The sequence below is a fragment of the Pollicipes pollicipes genome, unplaced genomic scaffold, assembly GCF_011947565.3.
Source record: "Pollicipes pollicipes isolate AB1234 unplaced genomic scaffold, Ppol_2.1 Scaffold_2555;HRSCAF=2994_pilon_pilon_pilon, whole genome shotgun sequence".
In the NCBI taxonomy this organism is placed as follows: Eukaryota; Metazoa; Arthropoda; class Thecostraca; order Pollicipedomorpha; family Pollicipedidae; genus Pollicipes; species Pollicipes pollicipes.
Window position 1 is genome coordinate 42,839,905 of NW_023596136.1, and position 17,843 is coordinate 42,857,747.

At 50.2% G+C, this 17,843-nt stretch overlaps 2 protein-coding genes across 6 annotated transcripts; both read right to left on the bottom strand.

Moving 5' to 3' along the window:
• Positions 1 to 275: 275 nt before the first annotated feature.
• Positions 276 to 5,812, bottom strand: LOC119104897 (uncharacterized). 3 transcript variants are annotated; one of them, XM_037228644.1, is made up of 4 exons: positions 5,723 to 5,812; positions 4,396 to 4,615; positions 1,682 to 1,954; positions 276 to 1,393 (listed from the first exon to the last, which is right to left on the bottom strand). In XM_037228644.1, exons 3-4 carry the CDS (start codon positions 1,733 to 1,735, stop codon positions 704 to 706), a joined length of 744 nt encoding a protein of 247 aa, XP_037084539.1. In that variant the 5' UTR covers positions 1,736 to 1,954; positions 4,396 to 4,615; positions 5,723 to 5,812; the 3' UTR covers positions 276 to 703. The 3 variants fall into 3 exon arrangements, with proteins under 3 accessions (XP_037084539.1, XP_037084547.1, XP_037084535.1); XM_037228652.1 differs by lacking the exon at positions 5,723 to 5,812 and having other exon boundaries at positions 1,682 to 1,887; positions 4,396 to 4,769; XM_037228640.1 differs by lacking the exon at positions 5,723 to 5,812 and having other exon boundaries at positions 4,396 to 4,769.
• Positions 5,813 to 7,317: 1,505 nt separating this feature from the next.
• On the bottom strand, positions 7,318 to 10,788 carry LOC119110215 (G patch domain-containing protein 3). Of its 3 annotated transcripts, XM_037233971.1 has the most exons (3): positions 10,634 to 10,788; positions 9,694 to 9,761; positions 7,318 to 9,045 (listed from the first exon to the last, which is right to left on the bottom strand). In XM_037233971.1, the coding sequence occupies exon 3, from the start codon at positions 9,043 to 9,045 to the stop codon at positions 7,561 to 7,563; it is 1,485 nt and encodes a 494-aa protein (XP_037089866.1). In that variant the 5' UTR covers positions 9,694 to 9,761; positions 10,634 to 10,788; the 3' UTR covers positions 7,318 to 7,560. The 3 variants fall into 3 exon arrangements, with proteins under 3 accessions (XP_037089866.1, XP_037089857.1, XP_037089849.1); XM_037233962.1 differs by lacking the exon at positions 9,694 to 9,761; XM_037233954.1 differs by lacking the exon at positions 9,694 to 9,761 and having other exon boundaries at positions 10,573 to 10,788.
• Between the last annotated feature and the right edge of the window lie 7,055 nt (positions 10,789 to 17,843).

A 17,843-nucleotide genomic window follows, 5' to 3' on the forward strand; every position in this document is an offset into this window, starting at 1 on the left:
CCGTGGACGGCAAGAAGCCGTCCCGCACGAGACGCGTCAGCACTGCCGACACCGACGTTCAGGTGTGGACGGCACTACGGCGGCTCGGGCTTGATCCAGGCGGGCGGCGCTGCGGACCAGTCCGCGGGCGAGGTCGGCTCGGTCTTGAGCGGGCTGCCGAGCCCGGGCGCCGCCGGCGACCAGTCTCCGATCGCGGACGCCCAGACGTCGTCGGAGGCGGCAGGGGAGACGCCGCCGTACGCCGCGACCTGGCCCGGCTGCAGGTCGAGGCAGGCCGTCATCCAGCCGACCGACGTCTGGCCCGCCCCGGCCGCCCCGCCGGCGCCATCCGGCCCGGGCGCCACTCGCTGAGGAGGCCACGTCCAGGCTGGCTCTGCGGAGGCGCAGAGCGGCTCTGCCGGCAAGGCGCAGGTCACTGCGCGCCGGAGATAGGCCGTCGCCGACAGGTCTCAGCCCAAGCGGGTCCGGCGCCGCCTCGCCGTCTACGAGAGGATCGCCTGGGTGCGCGCCGGCCGCCAAACGGGCGGGGTCGAGCCTCACGAAATGCACTTCGAGCGCGCCGGACTTCCCTGACCTCCTGAGCACGGCTTGCACGGCCAGAGCCGCCGACCCGTCTGACTGCTTCACCAACATCCTCGGCACAGGGAGAGCATGTATAGGCAAGCACAGTCCATCATGGTCCCCTGGCGTAACCGGGGCGCCGTCACCCGACTCTGGGGTGGTAGCCACTTGCGCCACAGAAGGCAATGCCTCCGGATAAATCCTGGTGATACGGCTCCGAAGTGTCGCGGACAGTTCCTCGCGTTTTTCCAAAGCCTTTGGCTTCTTCGTCCTTGGTGATGAATTCGAACTGCCCTAGCACACACTCGGCGAGGTTGATCGCGGCCTCCCGCTTCTGCCGTCCGGGCTTCTTTTTCAACGGCGCGCGCTTGTTCCGCCTTGGGCCGGGCTTTCGTCTGAACGAGGCTCGCCGGACCTGCGGGCTTGGGGCGTCCCTGGCGGTGCTTGGCGAGCACCGGCGGCGGCTGCTGTTCCACCCAGAGCGCAGCGTGAGCACGAGCAGCCGGCTCGAGCGACGCAGCGCCCCGCCCGCCGACGGGCCCGGCGCGACGCTCGGTTCTCCGTCCTGAACGTCGCCTATTTCGTCTGGGTCCTCCTCCGCAGCGGCAGGCGGCTCAGGATCGACAGCATCAGCGAAGCCCGTCTCTGAGTACGCTATGGTTTCGGAGATGGTGTCGTCCTCAGCGGAAGAGTAGCTGTAGATGGCGCTAGTGTTTACGGGATTTGCAGTCCCGTCCGCGATGGCGTACGTTAAGTTTGTGGCGTTGTCCAAGATGGTGGTGGCGCGAGCATCGTTTGTCTCTTCGACCTGCCGACAGGTGGCGGCAGCTGTCTGCAGAGGAATGAACATTCAATCAGAAAATAGCTAGGCAGAACAGAATGTTGGACGACGTGCCCAGTGATCGACTGTCGGCCTCACATGGTATGCACGATATATCAGAGAACCTGGCTAACCCATCACTGGCAGAGATCATGCGTAGCCGTCAGTAAAACATCTACCAAAGATGCGCATTTAATGGGCGGGCGTTTTATTGCATCGCTTGATAGTGTTGGCATACTGCAACATCCACTCCGTGAAATGATGTAATACGGCCTCGAGATCTACACTGCAAACACTGACCTTGCGACTGATAATGGACTCGATGAGCACACGCACGCGGAGCGCCCGCGTCATCAAGTCGTCCCAATCGCGCACAAGCTTGGCGCAGGCGGCGCAGACGCGGGCTCATGGCGATCAGCCGGTCGGCGAGCGTGAGCCCGGAGTGCTCCAGTTCGGCGTCGGCGCGCAGTCTGGCGCGGGGTTCATCGCACAGGCCGCACGGCGTGCTGGAGCGTGGCACCGCAGTTAGCGAGTCGCCGGTTCTGGGCTCGCGCAGGGGTGGTGAGGTCGGAGCTGGCGAACAATGGACGCCGGGTCAGCGCTGATCTCAGCGGGGAGAAGTGCAGCGAGATGCATCAGGCATCAGAGACGACGGTGCAGGGCTTGACAGCGCAAAATAGCTGCCGCCAAGACCCGAGTCGCGTCGTTTTTCGCGATAGTCGGTCTAATGCAACTGCTCAGTTGCATGCAGGTTTAGAAACAGCCAACAGCTACCAAAGACTAATTCGTGAAAAGATTGGTCATGATCTGATGACAAATCACAGATTTGTGCACAGACCGTAATGCTAGAAACGCAAGGGAGACGGTGTAGTTCGTGGGAAAGAGACTAGAGCTAGGATGGGCTTGGGCCGAACTCTTGGCTCCGCCTCCTGCCAGACCGTGCGGCCTTGGGCCGGGCCGTCAGCTAGCCATGGCTGGGCGGGAAGGTGGTCACGGCATGATGGGTGCTTGACAACTTGATGATATTTTGCTGGCGATCGTACGATCGATCGCTTACAGTTTCAACTATGTACGATTGCTAAGAGCTTTGCTTTCCACTTAAGCATCAAGCTATTGGTTGTGTAAATCGTAATTCAGGGACCATTTCTGCAATGTTTTCCGCAGCAGTGAGGTGAAAAACAATCGGCTGACCAAAAATTTTAAAAAATGCGTAGCTTTCATTACACTTGTGGCACAAAAAGCTGGTGGTCATTTCCCTGCAATAAGCTGTATCACCAGCATAAGTGATGTGAATAGCCCACAATGCTTCATATTTCTGTTAAGCCAGATGTTGGTCACGTGCTCATAGGTGATGACTGGCCAAAGCATGCTTTCAAACATTTGTGTTTTCTTAGTACATCTGTTCAGCTATAACTATTGCGTTCAAGTCATGTTTGCATTACATCAAACTCTATACGACACGGCGTTTTCAACACAACAAAACACGATGGTAACATGATCAATAACTTTACCAGAGGTCTGCATTCTTCGTACAACTCCTGCACACCGCACCACCCAAGTGTGCTCCGTACCCATGCCACACTATGCGGCGCTTCAAATTGCACATAAATGCACAAACAAAAATCAGCTCAGCCGCAAATGGGACTCGGCGTCTGTGTAGTGTACCATGCAGAATTTGTAAGTTCTTTGTAAGTCCAATCAACCACTCCATATGGATGCGCTTTGTGGTGACGTTCCTTGGCATTTACACAGAATGACTTGGCAGCTATGCACGATGCTTCATGTATGCAGGTGTGGCCAGTTTTACATCTCTAAGAGCCAAAATATCCTGCATATTAAACCCCCTATCTGCCATAACAGTGTCAGCAGCATGCAATCTGTCCATAATGCCGCATCTCTCAAAAATCTCTCTCTCACTTGTTGAGCCTGTGCATGCATCCGAACAAAATGTCACAGCTCCGCTGTATGAAATGCCGGGCAGAATTTTACAGGTATTGCCTTTTTGAAGTGGGAGGAGGATGCCTGCTGCTCCCTGAGATTTAAAGAGACCTGAATTTCGCACTCAGTGTAGTCAATGATCACAATAGGTTCATCCTTTGAAATCACTCCGTCACATGGCCAAATATAAATCATTGTAAACCGCCTGTGCATGAAACAGATCCACTTCTGAAACATAGCAGCAACAGCCTGCCTGCTCAGCTCAAACATTATTCTCAGAAAAGCATCAGTCACATTGTGGTGCGGCTTTACAAGCGCCAGAAAGAACTGCTGCTCCGAAGACAGCCCCCTACCTGTTGCCACATCATCGTCAGGTTTGACAATGGATAGCACAAACTTGAAATGCTCCATGTCGTCAAATCCAGTCAGGGCTTTGATTCGCCCTGGTATGTTTGCGCATACATCTACATCAAGCACTCCTGTCACAAAACACGTTTGTGTGGCAGCTTCACAAGGCGCTTTAAATGTGTGCTCATCATCAGAGCTGCCTGTCAGGTCATCCTCATTTACAGTCTTAATCTATACTTCCACAGCAGCTTCAACACATTGCTGATGAGCACTGCTGGAGGCTGCACTGGTTTGGCTCTCACTGAACAAATCTGAAGCTCCGATTCTATTCTGCCCCTGTCTTGATGCCCGCTTGTTCAGCCGTGAAGTTCTGCTGCTATTCGTACTGTCTGATGGTGTCCATTTAAAGATGGATGGAATGGCATTTGCCACCAGCTGATGTCTAGATGTTTTTCCTGACAAATCATTGCCCATAAAATTAATCATTAAGGATTGCACACAACATTTGTGAAGTGCAATAATATCAATGTGTACACTATAGTTGTTTTCATTTTTAGGGAATAAGGCCTATGCTTACACATGTGTATGGTCATCACAGAGCTTGGATGTGATGTTAATGTGAAATTAATATTAATGTTGTACTCCGGGAAGGCAATGATTGGAAAGGGGACAACCTGGCTACCAAGATGCTGCTGAAATAATCACTTTTCTGACCTTGTTTAACTTACCAAAGTGTCCCAGCATAACAAAGTCAGTCTTGGCATTAAAATGGTTCTTGCAAACCACTGAATATTTGCTCGGAATCCAGGGCCTCTTTGTCTTGGGATCTTCCCTCTTAATCGCATTTATCCATGCTTGTCGCAGCTTTTTATCAGCAGGGAACTTGTGACCACCAGGCTCAGTGCAGAAGGGGAAGCAACACTTCATGACAGTTCTTTTACCTGCTGACTGTAAAAAACAATCAAAACTCCTCCACGGATTCCAATCCCGTATACAGAAATGTAAAAACGAGAGGCTATCACCAGACCAGATAGCACTACCAACTCGCACTCCAGTAACGAATCGTGAGAAACTACCAAGGCGATACATACCGAAACTAACATGTAACCAACGTTCGTCACAACTGCGCTACCGACCGATGAACTTCAACGTTTGACCTGCCACCTGTCGGGGAAATTCTTGGAAATATTTAGCGTGGCCCACTAACACGCGCTCGGGTGGGAGGAGTCAAACTGACCTCCCCCGAAGGTTTTTCCGCAATGGTTTTCGAACGGCGCGGCATAGCCGCGCCAAATTTTGCCTAGCTGTTCACAATTGAATAACAAATTGTTTGGTGTAAGAAATTTAGATGTACCTTGTAAGGTCACTGAGCTATGGCAGGTCAAAGTCAGGGCATGGTTTCAGCAAAGTCAATTTCTAAGGAATCGTTCAATCTGATGCAACAACGGAGTGTTTGATGAAGCTATGCATCTTTCAGTGAAAACATACTGTGATGCCTTATTAGGCAACACAAGCATTGAATGAGCAAATTAAGTTGACCTAGGGTCACGTATAAAGGCCAGACCAAGGTCAAAACCAACCTGTTTTATTGCTGTAGGGCTTGCTAGATGGGGTATTTTCCGGAGCCCATTTTGAAGTCATTGATAGCAGGAACCGCATCATACATCTTCATTTGACTTCTTAGAGGTCATAACAGGTCATTGGCCTAAGATGTCTCGAGTCAACATTCTTTAAAAAACATTCTGCCAAGCGTAATCTTTGTCCCTTATTCAAATGTAAAACCCAGGGCAGTCTTGCATGATTTTGGTCACCATGACCTTAAAAAGGTCAAGCAAGGTCATTGGCCTTAAATGAGCTTGTGACCTTTTGCCTAGAAACAGTTGTCTAGGTTCTGGGACACTTTCGAGACCAACCTGAAATTTGACCTTGTTTGACCTTATTTGGCCTGATGGTCATGATCCTCAAACTTTGACCTAAGATCACGTACAGGTCAACACACCTGCTGAGAATACCTTAATTAAGGGAAAACACCTGAAGCCCTCTGTTTAGTCTCACCTCACTACTACCAGTTCCTAACGCTAGCCGCTTATTAAGTTGTTCTTTCAAAGCAATCCCTGCTCGCCTCTTTCCCCTGTACATCTCTTGATGCCGGCTACGTGCAACTTCTTCAGAGCGGGGCGATTTCCACTTGAAGACGCATGGCAGTACACCTTTCTTCAGCTCCTTCTTCAGGCACCTGACACCTGTAGTTAAGGACACCCGCTCTGTACTAACAAGAAGTACTTCAGCTCTTAGCATAACCCACTAGGCATTAAGATGCAAGAACATGCAAAGTTTTGGTGACAAATGTGACTAGAAGGATGACTAAATTGCCGTCTTACATACGTGTGTTACAAAATGCGCTATGCTTTTAATGTGTTAGCATGGGTGAACCCGTCATGCTTTCCTAACCATGACACAAGTTGTTAACCCATCGGTGGATTTAACAAGACGTAGTGCTTATAACATAAAAAGCATCCCGATCTAAGGATGGGTAAATTGATGACACGCATTACACAGAGATAAGACTACCTAAACGAAATAGAGAAGCCTTGCGTTGTAGCGACTAAGTAATAAATTAACGCATACCATAGACATTTTCTTCACGGTAGTCACTTGGCAGAAAATGGGCATGGCAGACTCTGGAGTAGCGGCTAGGATGCCAGGTGGCTACTCCCTGAACCCGAACTATCCAAGCTTTCCTAATTTCTCGTCCTTTGAGAATGCATGACCTCCGCTGTTTTTGCAGCCACTTACAGTGCAAAAGGCACCCATCTTGACTATGAAGTACTAACTTGGATATAAAAGAGCAACGGCACACAATGCTTGCACAATTCCACACAGAAAAGCAAGCAAACGCACACTTCACCCTCCACCACACCAGCCGGCGTGACAATGACCTTGAATGCCGTATCTCAACCGCCAGTGCCGCCACCTACTTGACATGCGGTGATATGCTCAGAGTTACGCGGATGTGACGCTCAGTGGAGAGAAAGGCTTCCAGCGCCCAGCTGTCTCCATCTCCTACCTTTTGGTCGGCAGCGACACCGCTGACGCCTGGCATGTGTGCCTGACAGATCTCAACATGGTAAGAGCGGTACACGTCGCACTGCTGAGTTTGTTAATGCCGTCACCTAGGTCAGTGCACATAAAGTCGCGTATCGAAGCAATGCACTCACTCCTCGCAAATGCGCGCCGCGCCTTGGTAACGGTGATGAGCTCACCTCACAAATGGAAGATGCATGGAAGTCCCGATCGCGGGTGAGCATGGTGAGCACAGGACTGCTCTCGGTCAATCGGAAGCATAGTACTGGCACGACCGTGCGCGCATGCCAATTACTTGGTATTTAAACAGCCTGGGTGCTGGGAAGTTTGGTAACTTTTTTAACGTACTAGATTCGTCGTACTTTGCACGCCATTTCAACTATATTTTATATCCAGTCGCCCGTGAATTCAGATAACCAATTTGCTCTGAATGAAAGTGAATTCCCTGCGGGCAAAACATTACATGAGGGGCGTTGCGGTATGTTCGCTGTGAAATCATGTATATTACGATGATATACATAAATATGTATGTATTACGATTTAAAAAATAAGATCAATTACATACGACCGCTCGTCTCCCGCGGCCGTCCATCATCCATGGACGGCCGCAGCTCCATGTGCCGCAACACATCGCTTTTTCACCTCAGCACATATCTACCCTGCTGCATGCGTAGCGAATCGACCACATCCACTGACTGAAAGAGCTATGGTCACACGGTGGGGGCCGCTAGCTGTTAGCGAATCTCACAGGACACCGGCCAACGTCGGATTCCGCGCCTAACGTCCCAACATTCCTCGGTTATCCCGGCTCAGGCGGGCGGCGCCGGTCGGCGGAACTTCATGTGCGTGGGCGGCAGCGAGTGATCGACGCCCTTGGCGATCTCAGTGCGGCGCGGGTCGTCGTACGCGCTCGTGATACGGGTCTCGCCGGAGCAGCGCCGCTTGCGGCCCGGCCTCCGCTCCAGCCGTTCGCCCACGAAGCCGAAGCCACGCCGGTCCGTCTGGCCGTCGGCCTCCAGCGGCTCGGCGATGCCGCCGGCGCCGGTGCCCAGACCGCGGCCCTCCGTCCAGCCCAGGTTCAACAACACGCGTCGCCCGAAGCCGCGCGTGTGCCGCTCGAACGCACCCACACCGCTGCTGTGTGTATCGTCCGACCGCCTGGCGCCTCCGCTGCCGTCCCGGCGGCGCGTGAACGCGCTCTCGGACTGAGCGCCGTCGCGTAGGCACCGCTCGAGCCGCATCTGGCGCGCCTCGCGGGCGTCCATGTCGCCCGGTCCGGCGCCCGGCTCGTAGACGGCCATGTCCACATCCCAGTCGTCGGCGGTGCGCTCGTCAAAGTCGCCCTGCAGCTGGTCCCAATAGACGGCGTCTGTATACCAGACAAGGCCGGGCCCACCCTTCTCCCAGACCAGCTCGATTTCCTCCTCGTAGAGCCGCTCCTTCGTACGGTCCTGCGACGTCACGTCGTTGTGTAGGCTCTCGTGGCGGTCACATTCTTCGGCGTCCAGCTCGTCGGAGGCTCGCGGCGCGCTAGACTCCGGCCCCAGCTCCGTCCGCGTCTCCGGCCTCGGCGGCCGCATCCGCTCGGACAGGCGGTCCAGCAGCTCGGCGCCGCGTGCCGTCCTCGCCGTCTCCTCACTCGCGGCCTCCTCCTCGTCCTCGGACTGTGTTCCAGTGCCGTAGTCGTGCGGGACGCTGCTGTACTGGCGGCGGCGAGCCGACCGCGGGAACACCAGCCCTAGCCGGCGCACCAGACTGGCCGGCAGCTGGCAGCGCTGGATGGCCTGCAGAAAGACGGCCGTCGGCGTGCCGACATTGCCCCGCGGCATGTCGGCTGGCGGCCGGAACTCGATCATGTCTCGCAGGTCCGCGGCCGCCGCCAGCCGCAGACGCGACACGAAGCAGCGCCTGCTCAGGTAGCAGCCGTCGCTGTCCACCCAGTGCTTTTTGTCGTACAGCCGCACGAACTCGGCCAGGTGCTGCCGGCGGAGCCGGACTGTGGCGCAGCAGGCAGCGTGCGGCCGGCGGCGTGGCGACCCACCCGCAGCGTCAGGCTCCGGCCTGACGCTGGCGGTCGGCGCGAGACTCCCGACCTCGGGCGGCACTTCGCTCTCCCCTGCCACCTCCTGCACCTCGGGCCTGTGCCGGTAATGGAAGCATGTGAAGCCGCCCTTTTCCAAGAACTGTGAAAAGTAATTGCGCAGATCCCTGGAGTGGAATGATTTTGGGATGTTGTGCACGATGCAGACTACATCCGAATCTTCAATATCTGACAGTTTTGAAGATGCAAGCATCTGAAAAAACAGAATTTTGCATTAGACATCTCACTGTGCTAGGGAATTGTTTGGGAGTGGTGTAACAAAATACTGCCTCCATGGAACTGTCTTGGAACACATCATGGAAGTGACCATTGACAACATATCCAGATTTTAGTGACAGTGATTCTTCTAATTGATAAAATTACAGGCCCATCACAATGCCTGAGAAATTACATATATATGATGCAATATGTTTGTTTTTCAACATTCATCTGCAAATTCTGTGACCATATAATGGATTAATTTTTGGAATTAGCATCCATGTTAAGCAGTGTCATGTGAGCCACAGCCCTCACCTGCCAATCATCAAATTTCAGATCAACATTATCATTTTGGACAATTATTCAATATGCAGCAATGCTTGGAACAGTCTGTCCTGGCCCCAGTCATCTGACCTTTAGTGCAGGCACTGACATGAGTCTCAAATCATCCCAGTCAGGGCCAAATGGTGAGATTATTTGAACCTACCCTGTGAAGGGTGGGTGAATCAGAAGCAAGGTGCTCTAACCAACTGAGGCTGCCTCCCCCCACAGCTCAATTGGAGTGTCTGCCTCCCAATCCACTAGTGACAGGGTGCACAGGTGGGTGGGATGGATCCATGCTGCACTAGCATCTGATATTTACCCCTGACCTGGATGACCCATGACCAGTGGGAGAGGCCAGTCAAGGTCAGATGAAGCCTGAGAGCAAAACTGCAAAAAAGACAAAAAATGATTCCATGAATACATCCAAACTGTTTGGAGTAAATGCAAGCCACAGCAAACCAGAGCAAATGGAGTGAGCAGGATTTAAGTACGTGATGACCATGGGACATCCCAGTGAGATAACTGAGGTCATTGGCAAGGACAATGGAACTGTATGCCATTGGAGGAAATCTTACACAGATGAAGAGATTGCACCATTTGCATACTGGTAATACATCCCAGATTGAGCCAGGAAATGTGTTCTTGCCACTTAACTAGTAGGTGCATGCACCACACAGCCCTCACTTTTCAGACTGACAAGTTATGCATCACACTTATAACTGATTTACTCAATTGGATTACATTGACCAAAAAGTTATGAATACCTCCCCATAATGGGGGATAATTGTATTCATATCACAGCTCTTGAATCCCAACAAATTCATAATATACATCTTGCCACTTCTGCACTTCATTGCATCCATTAAGGCCATTTAGAGAAATGCTGTCATAATTAAGACATCTTGCAAATAACCTAATGCACAGGAGCATAAAGAGTAAGTTAAAAGGAGGTAACTCTTTGGTACACTTCCCAACTTGAAAAAAAAACATTGCATTGAGTTATGCCAGTGCACTAGAAAATGACATTTCTATGACAAATTGTACAATCAAACATGTTTCCTTCTTCTTATCATTTTAAGGCTAGGTTGATTTATTAAGCTCCACATAAACATAAAGCAAAACTGATTTACACAATAAAAATGAATTCAAGGCATCAAAACATGACAGAACCAGGAAATTCCTCATATTATAACCTCACCATTTTTTGGTGGCCATAATTAACAGCTTTCAATTCACCACAAAACATGGAAGTCACAAACCTTATCACCACCAATGTTCCCAGGTAACCTATGTCTACTTCCGCTAGTCAGCAAGTCCGACGGCAGCGGTATATGCTTGATTCCAGATTCCGACAATCTCGAACGACCCAATTCTGTGCACAGTTCCTCTAGATGAGTTTACATCAAGGCGATACGTTTGTACGGCGATCCCATCATCCAGATTTGTCTGTACTGCGCCATATTTCGTCTTCAAGATGCTACTCGCTGAAACCGTATTCCTTCCGGCATGTAAGGAAATTCCACTCCAGACAAAAATTTGCCACCAAGCTACCAAAAGAAGAAAGACTTTACCCACGCTCCCAGAACCCTCTGTCGTACACACGATTGACACACAAAACAAATGCGCGTGTCGAGCACGGAAATGGCATGGCTAGTACACCTGGGTCGCATAGGCATATAAGTAGACCCGAACGAGGCACGGGTTCACATCACAAGCAATGTTAGTTGTTTTTTTTTTAACAACACCTTCGGCTCCCGGAGCATACGTCACCTCTAAGAGGGGGAAATGGCACCCAAACAAGGACACGGTGACCGGGGGGGGGGGGGGCAGGGGGCAGCTCACCCCCCCCCCCCCATTTGAAAGCTAGGGTCGTTCCATTTTGGCCTTTCAATGGCTCATTCTGGGCTATTTAGGGTTCCTCCTGACTAAAAAAAGCAATGCTGAGCCTGCAGAGGACCCATCCTGGGCTATAAAGGCCCATTCTGACCTGTACATGGCTCAATATGGCCTATTGGCCAATTGGCCAATCTACCAAATGGCCTAAGATGGAGGGCCCTTTTTGGCCTTAAGAGCGGAGTCATTCTGGCCTCAAGAGGATCCATTCTGGTCTATAGATAGCCCTTTAAGACATTCCTGACCACCATGCCCACTATGACATATAGAAGTTTCATCATTCACTCAGGGGGTTTAACTCAACTGACTTGTAGAGAGGCCACCCTGGCTGTAGAGGCTCACAATCTAACCTAAGAGGGTCACTTTTGGCATCTTTCAGGTTTCCCTCGGCCCAACTTGAAAATAGTTTCCACGCTCATGCGCTCATGTCCCCCTTGGCTACGTCACCGTCGTTGTGAAACATCGCTTTAGGTAAAACAATGTTTTTTCCAGTAACGAAAAAGACCAGGGTATTTGCAAGAATTCGGATGGGATGGCTCAGAGAATATCAGCGCTACAACCACCTTAAAATAAATGTCCCACATTGGAAAACATCGAAGCAGGCATCTGATTGGTGCAATGGGCTCACTTGCAACCATTCGTATTTCGTAAACTTCAAGTGGAAAAGCTTCCAAAAAAAAAAAATGCATATGCATACTAAATCTGCCCCTCAATACGTCGTTGTTTGAATGAGGCGTGGAACGGTTGCATGCCGTTGAGGCACTGTCAACCTGGCCGAGCAAAATTGCGACCCTAGCACGCGCCCGGGTGGCTGGTTGGATACCCTTCGCTCCGGTGGGGGTTAATTCGGCCCCCCTAAAACTGCAGAAACTAAGGGAGCTAGAGACACAAAATTTACAGTGTGTTTGCCTGTACATGAGCTAACTCAGGTCAAAGTTTGAATGTCCTAGAACATAACCTTGGGGTCAGGCAAGGTCAAACAAGGTCAATATCCAGGTTGGTCTTCAAAGTGCCCCCAGAACCTAGATACCTGTTCCTAGGAAAAGGTCATATGATAATTTTAAGTCAGTGAGCTTTTTTGACCTTTCTAAGGTCATCGTGAGCAAAACCACACAAGACGGCTTTGAGTTTTGCATTTGAATAATAGACAAAGACTACGCTAGGCGGTATGTTCCTAAAAGCAAAATTTTGACCTGGATCATTTCAGGTCAGTGACCTATTCTGACCTTTCAGAAGTGCACGGAAGACGTATAATGCGATTCCTATTATCATGAATTCGAAATGAGGTCCAGAAACTACTCCGTACGCCAAGCCCTAGAGTACTAAAACAGGTTGGTGTTGACCTTGGTCTGGCCTTTAAAAGTGACCTTAAGGCAGCTGAGTTCGTTCATCCAATTGTTGTGTTAAGTAGGAAAGTATTTCAGAAATGTATGGTCCCGTCTAACACCCCGTTCATGCATCAGGTTGAACGATTTCCTAGAAATTGACTTCGCAAAATCCATGGCCTTACTTTGACCTGCCGTAGGTCAGCGGCCTTAGAAGGTACATCCAAATTTTTAGTATCAAACCATCCGCTATTTAACTGTCTATAACCATGCAAAATTTGGCGTGGCTGCGCCGCGCCATTCGGAAACCATGTTGGAAAAACCTTTGGGGTTCAATTTGATCCCGCCGAGCGCGTGCTAGCACCCACTTGCAGTACTTCAGTCCCTCGATAGGTGGTGGCGCCGGTGTTGCGTATTTGCTGAACCAAATATCGTTACGTGCTCGTGTTTTGGCCCGTCCTCATAGCGTTCTCGCTTCTTTATCTGTGAGTTTACGGTGTTTGCTTGTATTCGCTTAGTTGTGGCGCTATTCCTAGTTTACTGTATTAAAAGTCTTACTTCCGTACAAGCTGGCTGTCATGTGTAGCTGCTTATATTATGTAGCATACAACGTGATTAGTGAATGGAACTTGCAGTCTGCTCGACAGCGGTTGACTCAATTGGCGTCCATTGTATCTCGAAAGCGTGCTCACGAGCGCTAGATGTGATTGGTTCGACGATTATGTTTTTCTTGGCCATGAACGCCACATCGCCAATGCAGTGGCAGGTTTTCATTAGCGCTAAGCATGCCTGAATGACCTTGAAAAAGCCTGCACGAAACATTCTGCACACCATTGCGGGGGTGTAGCTATACAATAGAGGCTTTCACGTTAAGATTTAAGGAAGGGAGTGCTCAACTCTTGAATGAGGTTTTGAACTAAAATAGCCATCTTGACGATCATTCGTTGCACTTCACAGCCCTGTCATTCCGGAGACCCAAACCACGCCAGTTTCTGAGCTATATGAATGCGAAGACGTGAAGACTATTTCGTGTAGATTATTGAAGGTCACCCATTCATCCATGACGCCATAAAACGTCATTCAAATCCTGTCGTTCCATTGGCCATGCGGCGATCAAAGCCAAGGAAGATATAATTGTCGAATCGTTCATTCCTGGCGTTTGTGACCATTATTTCCAGGCATGATGGGACTCGATTGTCTATCAATAAATAATGTGCAAGTTACGATGCCACACTCAAACGATGACGCATTTAGGAGCATGTCTGCTAAAAATAAAAATTGCCTTCCCTGGGACATCCTTTTCACACTTATGAGTGGGCTTATTTCCTCATACCACATGGTTCTCTGAAGGTCGTCAAAGTTGAAATGGTCCCTTCAAAGTGAATGTAAACACAATGAGCCTTTTGGTGTGCAGCCTTTTACTGGAAATTCTTTGCTTCGGGTTAGGCTGGTAAAAACAAACCGTGCATTTTGAAGTGCATGAACGCTTCATTATCACCGCACACTTTTGATCGCCAATCCAGACAAAGCTAACACCAACCGAGCTCCAGCTGAGATGATCGATGCCCTTATGTTGGGGACAAGGCTAATACCGCGAGGCTGCCACCTCTCAGATAATGACTCAAGCCGACTGGATCCGTCTTCCTCGGCCAGCATGGAACAAGGGGGGAGGGGGGGAGGGGTGGAAGGGAGCCGCCGACAACTACTTATGACGACAAAATGGACCGGGGCCAACCTGCAGGGGACTGGGTAGCGCGCGAGGCCGGCCAGTCGAGGCCGCCACACCGCGCCAACCTGCCCGGTTATGATCGTATTAGCACTTTGAGAGTGTATGGCAGGACCCCACTGTTCGGTCGATGGTGTCAGGTATCGAATTTATACAACAACTTCGAAAATGAGGGTCTCTAACGAATCAAAGCTGTCATAAACTTACAAAATTACGCTTTGGTGCAGAAAAGATGGAAAGTATGGCAATTTGATGATAATACCAACAATTCCGTTCTTCTTTATATCGCAACTTCGGGATAGTATTGCCTGCGTAATTCCGGTGTGACAAAAATAGGTTATGGTTGCGAGGTTATTAACATTTCATCTAACGAACTTTCGCCCGTCATTTTCTGACGTCATCGCAGACGGAAAACGACTGAGTGGAAAACGACGGAGCTCTAAAAGTTTCAGGATCATGAAGGGTGCACGAGATGGCGTCACAGACAACATGTTTTTTTTTTAGTGTGACTTAATCACACAACGCACACCACGCACGTTTTGCCAACCCCGAAAATGAAGTGGTCAAAATTTGGACACAAAAAGGGGGAGTGATTTCTAGTCATTTTTTCTTTGCTGCTCCCCGAGTTTGCAATTGTTCCGACACCCCTGGATGACACGGACACCAAAATTGCAGCAGCGTCTGCAATGGTAACAATATCGCAACTGGAGGAAAATCGACGCGGGGTAAAAAAGGAAATGGAAAGACATCCAACATGCAAGCTTGTGCTTGACCCACTTCAGCGAAGTTCTTTCCTTCTTTGACTTATCGAGCAGTGTGGTGCGACTTTAAGTCGATTCCGATTTCGTTTGATCGAATATGGATCGATGTTGGAATGTTCCCAAGGAAGTTGATGCCGGTAACAACAGTCTAGATAATTATCCATGCTGCGGGCTGCGTGCAAACCTAAAAATGCTTTTGTTGTTTTGTAACAGAGCCGTTAAATAATGCTGTTTTCGTTCAGTGCACATGTCAGCCATCAAAGTCAGTGCATCTAGTTGCTTACATTTATTCTTGAGCCAACTGAACAATGGCCTGGTTGACTTGACTCCGGCTTTGGCCGACATGGCAATCTGATTTTTTTCATCTTGACTCATCAAAAAGCTGGTGTATGTCAGAGCCTATTCCAGCCCGACCCAGACTCAGTAAGAGTGTGATGCGTTCTGTGATGATTTTGGTGCTCTCCTTGTCGTATTGACGATGGGACAAATTTCACGAATGTCTTAACTATCGCCGTCGCCCACGGCCCAGTGCTGACCATACGCGTTGGCATGCCCATGCACCAGCGGTCCGCGACGATACCACGGGCCTGACGTCCCGCCGCCACAGGGGATGCCAGTGCATGGCCACAGGTCAGCCGTGCATAAACACCAGAGCCGAGCGATGCACGTCGCCATCACGAGATCACACGACCCCGCCGAGGAGACACGTCGACGGATTCTAGACGGGAGGCGAGCCTCCATTTAGAACACGACCGGGCCGACCGTCTGCAACTGGAAGGACGACCGTACACTAGACCGAAGTGACACCGAATCAGCTGATTGTCTCCGGAGCTGGATTCAGGCCAAATGCTTTGGGTGAAGGGCGACAGCGCTTAGTTGCTGCGCATTTTGCTCGACTGTTTTGGGCAAAAGGCACAACAAGTAAGCCAGCTTTTCACCACCATGACCATTAAAGGGACGATATCCGAAACGTCTCGTTGTGTTTCAATAGCCACAGAGCATTCGTTTCCCGATCGTGGTATGCGTAATTCGCTGCCGTCGGTCACTGTCGGTCACTGTCGGTCACTGTTGGTCACTGTCGGTCGCTGCCGTCGGCCACTGCCGAGTCGGTGAGCAATCATCCTTCCATGGGTATGCGTCCTTCTTTGTGGTTCGATCGGTAAAGTTCAGAGCTGTGGCACTGGTAGCAGCTCTGTTACATAGCTCTGTTCTGTAATTGCAGCTGGCAGCTGTACCAGCTGCACATACAGACTACGTCCATTCCGCATTCAGTGCGCTGTGTTGCGAGCGCTATGGCCTGAAACCGTCAAACGCTTTGAATACTTTGCGTTATGGTGCCATCACGCAGGCCAAATACCATACAGCCATCTAGCGTCATGTGACCAAAGCAATGTTTCGTATCTGTTTCGACTTTGGGCACAAACAAGCGACTGAGGCGCGAGTACGACGTTATAATAAGGAAGCATGAGATGCATGTCTCTGTGTACCTTCAGGAGTGCTCCTTCCTCACAATCAGGAAGGATATGAAATGAGCTGGTGACTGCCGATGAGTGCCGATGAAATCAGTCGGTGACTTCATTCAGCCTATGTCGACATTATGCAAGGGACAGATCTCAATGTTTTTCCATCTATGTGGTGGCATCAGCATTATTCATTTTAATTTTCCCTTCGAAAAACTGGTGGGTGCGGCCGGCATGAGCTTATGTCAGCTTTTGTGTGCATTCAAACAGCTCTACTAGAACGTGTTAAAACTCTTCACGGATCTCCAACATTCCTACAGGACCAAGCATATGACTTAGAGCGATGGTGTTTGACCACAGAGCCTTACGCATCATGAGCATCAGAGAATCCTCTCTGGCCAATTAACCATGACAGTCTTACGACTTCAGCGCAAAGGCCGCGAGAATTCATAAGTTTTAAGCAGATACCACTCTGACCAAATATTCGTTGCAAAGCTTTTTGATCCCTGAAGTATAGCCTTTTCACAGCCAGTAAGTCCGGTTCAAGTCTTAGAAATTCTGTGCCTTGTTTGGCGGCCTAGTCCCACCCCTCAGCCGCAACGTGACCACCAGCTAAATCGTAACCCAATCGCAGGCCCTGCTGAGGCAAATTAAGAGGATTAATTACATTGCCCGGACTGCGGAGCCTCGGGCCGGGGCACCCAGTGAATGCCAACCAATTGGTATCGTGCCTATGACATAGATACTTTGAACATCAAGGAGGTTTCGACTAGAGACGCAACTTTTTATCCCGCCAATTCGCCACACGTGACTGGCAGGAACCCATCGGCATTTGACTGGGCCGCAGGCGGTCTATGCGTTTTTTGGCAGATTGAAAGCATTAACAAGCAAAATTATATTTTCACTTCTCTAGCAAGGGCCTTTCGTGACAGAAAATCCATGGCACATTTATGACACACCAGTAGACAAGGGTTCACATACTGAGCAATTATATGCACACGCCTCACCGAAATCGTCAAGAATAACACCGAAATCATCAAGATTTGGTCTGATTTCGTTCAACCTTAGTCAGGTGGGTCATTTATATACACGAAGGACGCCGTGCGCTTGGGTGTTGCTGTGAGGGAAAGCGCAGCAAGGAACCCGGGTTCATAAAGAAATATTACCTCCGAACCAATGTCGACGGCTGATGAAATGACTGAGAAATGCTGTTGATTGCGTTACCCTTGCCTTACTCACTTGCCAGGCAAGGAAAACGTTGTTGGTTGCCCCCACATGTCTAGATACGTCACATGCGCAGCATA

Bases quoted from the DNA above. Each gene is read 5' to 3' on its own strand.
- LOC119110215 (XM_037233954.1), bottom strand. From the start codon at position 10,620: ATGTTTTGTGGTGAATTGAAAGCTGTTAATTATGGCCACCAAAAAATG. The intron at 9,046-10,572 runs GTGAGGTTATAA...CTGTTTTTTCAG, and splicing joins ATTATGGCCACCAAAAAATG to ATGCTTGCATCTTCAAAACT.
- LOC119104897 (XM_037228644.1), bottom strand. From the start codon at position 1,735: ATGACGCGGGCGCTCCGCGTGCGTGTGCTCATCGAGTCCATTATCAGT. The intron at 1,394-1,681 runs GTCAGTGTTTGC...ATTCCTCTGCAG, and splicing joins AGTCCATTATCAGTCGCAAG to ACAGCTGCCGCCACCTGTCG.